The sequence below is a fragment of the Neopsephotus bourkii genome, unplaced genomic scaffold (genome assembly GCF_033783945.1).
Source record: "Neopsephotus bourkii isolate Nb327-2 ecotype Australia unplaced genomic scaffold, CSIRO-AGI_Nbou_v1 NB_1139, whole genome shotgun sequence".
NCBI lineage: Eukaryota > Metazoa > Chordata > Aves > Psittaciformes > Psittacidae > Neopsephotus > Neopsephotus bourkii.
Window position 1 is genome coordinate 2651625 of NW_026901625.1, and position 9508 is coordinate 2661132.

Sequence of the window (9508 nt, forward strand, 5' to 3'; positions counted from 1 at the left end):
CAGTCCTTCTGCTCATTTACGTTTGGTTTCTAGTGGCAAAGAGATGAAGTCCCCAGGGGCTCCACAAAGGTGTTCCCAATGCCGCTTGGGTTTCCCACCTGGAAAACTTATGCCTGAGTTCAGTGCAGTTGACTTGAGGTAAGAGAGAGGGGGGTGGTCTGCAGCAGGAAGTGTGTGTGAGGAGCACTGCTCCAGCATATGACAGTGCAGGAAGAGCAAGTCCAGATGAGGACAAACCCTGCCTGGGTATCTGAGCTGATGAGCATCCCTGTGACCCTTGTGTGGTCTGTGCTTTGGCTGGTATGAGAAGTGACTGCCTGTATTCTCAGTCTCCTGCGCTTGTATGCATTCTTGCATGTGTTTTGGCATGCAGTAATTTTCCCTTCTCATTATGAGGCACTTCAGCTGTGAAATGTTTCATCTGTGGCTGTCCCAGGATGAGCTGGCTTGTCAGGTCAGATTTAGGACCTCTCGCCACCAGAGAAGAAGGAACAAACAGGGCTATAGCTTTTGCAGTGACTTCTAGTTTTATTTCACTTTGCTTTTCCCAGTTTCATATTGCTCACACATCATTGAACAAGGGGAGAAGGTATTTGATGTATTTGCAGTTGAGTACTTAGGGCTTTATCATCACTTTAAAATAGACCTGTTAGCCCTAATTTAAATCACAGCTCTGACTGTGGAGGAGGACAGAGGAAGAAAACCCTTTTTTTTCCCCTGTTGAATCTCTTTAACATTTATGAAGGTTGTACTTTCTAAATGCATTGATCTAATTGGCAGCTTTGCTCTAAGACCTTTTCTCATAAAGTAGTCCCAGTATGAGGCCTCTAGTCTCTTCTGTAGACCCACTGCTCTCCACTGCATCCAAGGCTTTATCCACACACTATGGTGCTGCCTCGTTTCCTATCAGCAGAGGCAGCATGGGTTGTTTTGGGGTTGGGAGGGGGAAATGGGGCCAAAATAAACCCAGAAAAATGCCAGACACCAAAGGTTTGTGGTGTATGTGTATTTGCAGTCCCTCAGGGCCTGGTCTTCCACAGGTTGGTGTTCCATCCTGCTGGAATCAAAGCTTTGGGAAGCAGGAGTGTCCCAGGTTTCCAAGTCTGTTGCATCTCTCTTTATAGAGCTTTTCTGGACTGGTCCTGGGGAAGGACAGAAAGACATGTTAGAAGCTTTAAATGCTTTCATGTTTCAGGTGACTTCTTAGTTCCAAAAGGGAATCCTGCAGTGGTGACTTGTGATTTCCTTTAGCTGTTGTTTTTTCCCCCTGGAGAGCTAGGCTTTAGGGGTGGGTAAAATCCCCTTTTCTCCACACCCCCTCCCTATTCCCACAAGTCTTTTGGATATACTCATGTGGGGAATAATGAGGTGTTCTTGTTGCACCTAGTGATCCCAGCACATGTGGATTCTTTACTCCTGGAGGTGTTAAAAAGAGAAAGCTCTAAATCCCTCGTGTCTGCTGTGGAGGAGCCCACTGTGGTCTTACTACACTGGAAGGGGTAAGTTACTGCCTGAGATCATTTTCAGTGCTTGGGTAGAGGCAAATCCAGCCCAGCACGTGTGAGAGTAACAGTAATTGAAGTGGGGCTCTGGATGACACCTTGTACCTGGGAAACAAAGGAGCCTGTAATGCTGATACAAGGAGAGAGGTGACCCAGGAGAACCCCTCACTCACGTGAGCTTCAGTGCAAAATCTCAGCCAGCTTTTCCTCGTAATAATTGAAGTTCTCTTGAATGTCCTCCCATGGCACGAAATCCTTCGCCTCCTCTCCTTCCTCCTGTTCCACAAAGTTCTGCCACACATACTCAAAGTCTTGCGGCTTCATAATCCTCAGCTTGCAGCCGGCTGACTTCATGTTTTTCAGGGCCGCCTGCATTTCTGGCTCTTCCCACATGAAGAGGCGCCCTACCATGATGGTCAGGCGCAGGTTCTTGTTCTTCTTCAGGGTGTCGATGATCCGCTCGGCGCAGGTCACGCAGGGGCTGGAGGACACGTACCAGGTGATGTTGTAGCGGAGGCTGGAGTCGCACTTGGGGAGGATGGTGTTGAAGAAAGCCATTTCCGCATGGGCAGCCGCGTGCTCGTCCTCCAGGTAACCCCGGGAAGTCACCGACTCTTTGCCTTGGGTCTCCACAACGTAGCACAGGAAGGTTTTGTTCCTGCCGGAGCTGTATTCCACGTTCCTGAACTGGAACTTGAAGAATATGGCTGGGAGGCGCTCCCTAGAGAGTGGAGAGGAGAGAAGCACCTCAGAGGCAGACAGGAAAGGGTTACAGCATTGGCTTAGTTCCTGTGGGTGATCTCGGACAAGTTGCTGCATCTATGGTGGCTGTATTTCTCTGTGCATTAAAAGGAGAGGCCTTTTAATAGGAGAATCAAAGAACATCTAAGATCCTGTGATACTCAGCTAATTTGTGGTGTGATGAGGCTTTGAGGCCTGTGCTCTCTACCTAGTATTTTTTCACTTAATTTTAACAGACTTGTATTGGGAATATCTGGTATTGAGATGTTTGAAGAAGAGCCTGCTTCTAAAATGTATTTCTGAGACTCTGGTATTTACTGTTGCTAAGGAGGGACGGGATTTGGCATTTTCCCAGTCTTAATGTACCTGTAGACTGAGCCTGTTTTCTGGGCCATTAACATAGTTCTGTTGCAGTGTTAACCTGTGGGATCTGTTGAGCTACACTGCTAGGATGATGGCTCTTGCATTGCTGGTTAATGTTCTACCCCCCAGTGGTTTTGCAGGCTGGATTTCCTCTGAGTAGAGGCAAGTATGACTGACTAGTTACAGCTTTTCTGTGTTCTAGTTCTACTCCTTCAGTACCAGCTGAATACTGATGTTCAGTAGGATTATGTTGTGACGTTGGTTTAATAAAATACCTGAGATCAAGTCTAACTTTTCTGTGAAAGTGTTTTTCACTGCAGTTTGAGAGCTGTCTCATGGATGCTGCTGATAAACTTCAGGTATTTTTTGTGCACCTCCTCTTCCATTCCAGGTTTCTAAAGAGGCAGAATCCAAAGTGATTCATGGCAGTGAGTAATGTGTTTGCAGAACCCTTTCGCCCAAACAAGGTAGTTGTTACTTAAGGAAGTTAAGTTTAGTCCCTTAAATACTGCATATAGCCTTGGTGCATTGGTGGCTGAAGAGACAAAAAAAGAAAGCTGCATTGTCTCATAGTCCCTGTTCATTGTTTGGGGAGTACCAGGCTTTTCAATCACCTGCTGTAGCATGTAATTGGTACGAGGACTAGTACCTGAGGGTGTTAGGTGGAAAGATGAAAAAGACTGTGCTCACAACATGCCTTGTGACCTGCTAAATGCCACAGGAGGTGGGAGTGAAGACTGCACAGGGTAGCTAAAGTGAAATAATGAAAAGGAGTAACACAACACTTCATTTATTATACACCAGTAATCTTCTGGCATGTTGTATTCCTCTCATCTGAGCTTTAGGTGGACCTGTAACCTTGATATTCCCAGTGAGGCAATAACGGGTCTTTGTAAAACAGTGTTTTATTCATTCATGTCTCATCTAGAGTGGGATTATAATGTCAGCCCTCTCCGGGGGGTGCACTGAGCAAAGGTCAGCACAGATCTTCAGACTCTGGGAGTTTTTAATTGGGAGAGCAGTGAGGCTGCAGGAGTCGGTGCCAAAGCATCGTCCTGCTGAGAGGAAGGAGCAATTTGTGATGCAGCATCTCCCAAGGTGTCTCCAGAGACGGTGGAAGTGACTGGAAGGAGGATCGTTGGTCTTCCAAATGCAACACGATGTACGAGTCAAAACAATTTGGTCACAGAATCGCATCTACACTGGGAATATCCACGGGGCCGCTGGAATTCTTTTCACATATCACTGATTCGTGACTGGAAGCTCAGAGCACAAGTTTGCCTTGAGAAATCTTACTAGGAGCAGGCTTTCAGCTGCTGATTAAACCCTGTAATTAAACCTCACACTGTTCAATTCTACTTAGATGAGATCTGCACGAGACGGGATTTAAACAATAGAGCAGCTTGTTTGGGAGCCTTCCACACTATTTCTGGTTTAGCTGGCAGTGTATTAATGAGGGATGCAAAGCACTAGTGTGGGTACAGACTATTATTTTGATTAATGAGCAAATAAATCGTGCTCTTTGGGTATGATTAGGCCTGTGGTTCTCTGGTTTGCATTCAGAGTCTGCACGAGCTTAGATAAGGGAAGCCTGCGCTGGCTTGCACAGTTTCTAAACTACCCAGAGGAACTTCCAACTTCCTTTTCTTTGCATTTTGACCTGTTCTCTTACATTGGATGGCTTAAAGTTGCCTGTTACAGTGAGTCTCATTTTCTTTAAAATGAATTGCAAGACTTAAACCAAAGAGCATTACCAGACTCTAATTTAGCCAAGTGCCTCTTATGTCCTGAACAACTTTCTCTTGTTCTTTGGGACAAAACAATTCACATGCTTCCAAGCAAAGCACTTTTCCTGCTTTGTATTCTAGCTAATGAGTGGTTCTTTGGTTAATGGTTATTTAATCAATGTTTTCTTTGACGTCCAGCTATGTTGGGCCTGATGTAGGCCACCCACTGCCTTGTTTCAGAGCTAAGTTTGTCAGGCTACAATAAGTTGTTTTAGAATAAGCTCATGTATTTAAATGCAGCCCAGCAGTCACATGGAAGCTCATTCCAGATTTAACTCTTGACTGCAAAGCTGTTACGTCAGTGATGAGGCTGAGTGTGGATGTTTTGATGTGCTGTTTGAAGAGCAGTGACCTGTTCCAGATCTGTTCCAGGATGTGTTCACTCAGCAGTGCATTTAGTCATTCCTTCTACATGGGTTTTATCACTCACCGTCTCAGTGTCTGCCTAAGATTATCTGGGATATCCACCTAAATCCATCCTCCTAGCAACATGGGATACGTGTCAGCTTCATTAATAACTTTCCAGTAAAGAATATAAACAAAGCTAAGGGCATTTTCCAAGTAGCTGGCTGAGAGCTTGGAAAATTTGCTGATCAGGACACCCAGGCAAGCAGGGAGCTGGGTGTGCTGGTCAGTGAGAACCTGCTTAATCCCATCTAAACCAGAGCAGGGAGGACACCTCAGGACAGTGAATTGCAAGCATCCATCCTGGCCAGGCTCAGCTGAGTCCCTGCTGTGTGACCCTTCCCAGCAGCCAGGGTTCAGACAAGGTGGTGCTACTCCTAAACTGGACAGCCCTGCGGCGAGTGTTTCAGCAGTGAAAGAACAGGCAAGAGCAAACCACATGTACCCCAGGGCTGTGCACATACCGCAGTGCTGTGTAACCTCACCCTGGGGTTGGCATGACTTTTACAAAGTGAAGTATCGTGATTATGTTGTTTGGGTAGATTAAAACTCGGAACAGTTGAGCATCAATATACATCCCTGAAATAGCTGTGTCAGCCACTACAACCAAGCCCACTTCTTTGGAAACTCAAGTCTAGCTTTGAAATGATGGTTTCTTAGTAATGCTTGATGCTTGGCCAGCCTCTTTTCCCATCTTTGAATGATAGGTGGTGCACAAACATTAAAGTTATCTCAATTTTATCCATTATGTGTTTTGTTCTAGCATTAAGGAAAGGTAATGCTAACAAAGTATACCCAGGAGGTGAGTTCCTTTCTCATATTTTCTTACACTGGAAGCTGTACTACTATAAGTGATGAACATAAATATTGTCTTGAATTTGACCTCACAACCTGTTAAAATACACAAATATCAGACATTTCAGTGCCTGGGCTATTTGCTTTTCTGCTTTTGTGGGTTTTTTTTCTTGCAATCAGTGAAGTTTTCTTGCCATTCCCCTCTCCAGGTCTGAAGTTACTTGAGCTGATAAACCGGTGTCTTCTTGCTTGCTCCTTGACAGCTATTCACAAGTAAACACATTCATGCTGGGCTCATTGATTATAGGAAGCCTGCAGTGATCAGCTGAGACAGGAACTAAGGTTTATCCCTGCTAGAAGGAGCCTCATTTACACCCCGAGGGAAGCGTAAATAAATGAGAGTACTTAAATGTCAGGCAATGTGCACAGATGGGGCTTATATTTATCTGGGACTGTGTTGAGCCAAATGTTGACAAAACAGGGGTTAATATTCTTAAACAGAGTAATTGGGTGCCCAGTATTTTGCTTGTGAGCCAGCCTCAGCTGTAAGCAACAGCTTGGAAACTTGGCTGCATGTCATAAGGTGCCCCTAATCCTAGGGCTAGAACTGAAATGCAGTGTAACTGAGCTGCAGTGCTTCCACGTTTGCAGTTCTGTGATTTCTCCTATTTGACTGGCTTTAGTGGCTGAAAATATGCACAGAATTGGAGAAATCCAACCTGTGATGATAGGGGGTAGGAACTGCTGGAGTTTTCTGTGCCTCTTCCCAGGTCCTTCAGGATTCCTACTGTACTTCCTCACTCTCACCTTTAACAGCCAGCATGTTAGTAATGAGCTAATGATCAGAGGAGACATGGTCATGATTCCTACAGGAATCCCAAGGTATTTAGAAGCACTAATGTGACTGTGGAACTTCTTTTCTTGCCATTTCCCTCTCCACTAAAGGCACCACATCCAGCATAAGTCTCACAGGTTGAATTTTCCCCTTGCTGTTCTTTCTGCAGGCCCTCATCCCTCCTGTTCTGCTGCCGCCTTTCCAGAGTGGAAAGTCCAGTCAAATTCTGCACCACACCAGTCATTTCAACAGAGAATGTTACTGCAGGCTGACACTACGAGAGGACTTTTCATGCATAATGAGCACACTGGTTCCCATCCCACTGCTGTGAAGCCACTACCTGATTCCTCAGCATTTCTAATTGCAAGGTGAGTGCTCTAATGCTGAAAAATCAGAGTTCCTCAATTAGATTCATTTTAGTGCATGTCTTAAGTGTCTAGAAGTATCTAGAAGTTGTCACCTCCATGTGTCATTGCTCCAGTGGCCATATAAACGATTTGTGGTGTCTTAGCTCTGTTCCTAGCAGAGGGATGTGCTTTTCTTACGTGTCTGCTGGAGCACTGACTTTTATTATCTCTGTGACTGTGTGTGATAGACAAGGCTGAGAACAGCCTCACCTTGGGAAGTGATTTTTTCCAGAGCAGACACATTTTAAGAAGAAAATGGGTTTCTTTTCCACCCCTGTGCAGGGCTGTAACCTGGTTGTGTGGGATCAGACCCGGGTGCTGCCTCCTGTGTCGCTTTCACAATTGCCACCCAAATTTTATCTGTGGAGTCTTTCTTCCCAGTGACCATGTCACAGGCAGGAGGATTCCAAGTGGGATTTTAGTATCTGACCTGAGCTTTTACATTCAAGCAGCTGGAAGAAACCAGGAGTTGGTTTTACGTGCCGGGAGCGCTCCCTTTGGTGACTGCTGAGGAAGACCAGAGGGAGGAATGACACAGGGCATCTTGCTACTACTACAATGAGCATTTTGCAATGCTTAGAGATAGCAGATTACTGAGTTGTTTCTGGTTGCAGCTGTCAGTTATATCTGACAGTTCAGCTTCCTGGCACATCTCTCAGATCTGCCTCTTTCAAAGGCCAGGCTCCCTGGAGCAAAGGCAGCCCCTTGCTGCTTTGCAGTCCTGAAAGCTGCCTGTGGTTTTGGGGCTGTTCTGTGAGTCAGGCTTCTGTGAAAGTCAGGATTCAGCTGTGGAGTTGGAGCCCTTGGGAATGTGGGCTTTTATCTCTTGAAAACTCTGTCCCTTAGGTTCATAAAGCAAATCACCCATAGCAGGGGTGCTTTTCCCAAGCCACATCAGTGAAACTCTCAGGCAAGAGCCACTGATCACACCAAGAAATCAATATTCAGCACTCATCAGGGGCCAGTGCCTTCCATCCCGGTACCACCAGGCAAGTCAGTGGGACTACTTGCAGTGTAAGGGGAGCAGTCAGCAGTGCAGGAACAGACCTGCGTGTGTAAAACAGCTCTGCCTGCCTGGTGTGAATCCATCCTTTGGAAAACTCAACGAAACTTTGAACCAAATCCCACCACAATGAAAGCCACGCTTAATCCCTTTAGGAATATTCAGCAATGCACTGGCTGAAGATGCCGTCTTTGACCCAGCATAAGAGCTGAGGCAGAGACCTTTGCACATCCCCACGTCCCTCTCTCGCGCCCCCATACTTGTATCTCAACCTCTTACCCTGTCACAATCTCAAATGGTGGCAGGTCTTCCCGCCTCAGCTTCTTCTTCTTCTTTTCCTCCCCCTCTTCCGCGTTGTCAGGTTCTCCATTCTGGGTGTTGCTGGGCTCCTCCTGCTTCTCTGCCATCTTCTTGAGCCGAGGGGTATTAAGTTATGGGCACTGGGGAAAAGAAGGAGCGATTTCTGAGAGCTCTAAGGGAGAGGGAGGAGGGAAAAACAGAGCTGGGAGTTCCTGTGCTAGGCACAGTTGTCGGGAGCTAAATATGGAACAAAGCAGCAACAACGGAGGCTGGATGGGGTAGGATGACCCAAGGCTCTCGGGTGTCTCCTCCTTCCCCTGCTTTCTCGAGGTCTTTTTAACAATTCCTCTTGCTCCCCTTTTAATTTCAAATTAAGTGACAACTTCACTGTGGGCGGGTTAAGTGATGGATGGAAAATCCTGGAAGCAGAAGGGTCTGTTTATCCATTAGTGTGACAGATACCTGGCAAGACGCAGAGCTGGCAGCTTTCCCATCTACCTTCTTTTGCCAGTTTATTACATTGCTGACCTTGAAGGACTGCTGTTTTGGCTCAGGCAAGAGGGGAAAGAGGTAATCCCAGCTTGGTTTGCTGAAAAATCACTGTTCTTGCTGGATTTGGCCTCTTGGGCCACCTGGAGCTTCACGACAGGAGTGCCTGTGGGAGTGGGACCTGCCTTTGCTCCCACCCTGCTCATCCACGCAGGGACACCGAAAGCAGGAACTGAGCAGGTGAAATCTCCATTGTTGTGGGGTCAGACTGGATTTTGAAGTCAGCCTTAGAGCGGGGCAGTACTTGTGGTGTGGGGCAATTCCAAGTGCACTTGCTGAGCATCTGCCCCTTGCTGCGTGTGTTTTCACCCTGGTAAGTGCTCAGCACATGGGGAGCAGTAACGTGGCTGTGAGCAGGTGAAAACTGCTGAGCTCAGCAATTCTTGCCCAGTTCTTTGTTTCTTTTCCCTTCTGCAGGGGATGCAGATGTTGAAGCAGTGACTGTGCAGGAGCCTGCATGGAGGTGCCATGAGTGGAGCGTGGTTGTGCAGCAGGGGACTGGCACCGGTGTCAGCAGCGTGCTGAGGACTGAGCGCTGGGCGCCCTGCAGTAAGGTACTTACTGGGATGGGTGTGGAGCCTGCCTTTCATACAGGGAAACAAGGAGGACTGTAAAGATTTTATTGACATGAGGTTGGGATGTTTGGGTTGCTGGGCACTGGATCAAGCAGACTTCTTGAAGAGCCTGTGGTTACCCAGAAGGATGCTCAGGAGTAATGTAGCTTTCACAGGAGCTCTAAAAAGAGGTTTATGTGTTTGGAGGGGGAGCTCTGTCTGTGTTCTTCCCTTCAGGATTATGTGAAATTCTTCCAATTTCTCACT

At 46.7% G+C, this 9508-nt stretch overlaps 1 protein-coding gene across 1 annotated transcript; it reads right to left on the bottom strand.

Annotated features, from left to right (window-relative positions):
• Nucleotides 1–504: 504 nt before the first annotated feature.
• On the bottom strand, nt 505–8512 carry APOBEC2 (apolipoprotein B mRNA editing enzyme catalytic subunit 2). The gene is made up of 3 exons (XM_061363008.1): nt 8118–8512; nt 1676–2223; nt 505–1142 (listed from the first exon to the last, which is right to left on the bottom strand). The coding sequence occupies exons 1-2, from the start codon at nt 8243–8245 to the stop codon at nt 1683–1685; spliced, it is 669 nt and encodes a 222-aa protein (XP_061218992.1). The 5' UTR covers nt 8246–8512; the 3' UTR covers nt 505–1142; nt 1676–1682.
• Nucleotides 8513–9508: the final 996 nt, after the last annotated feature.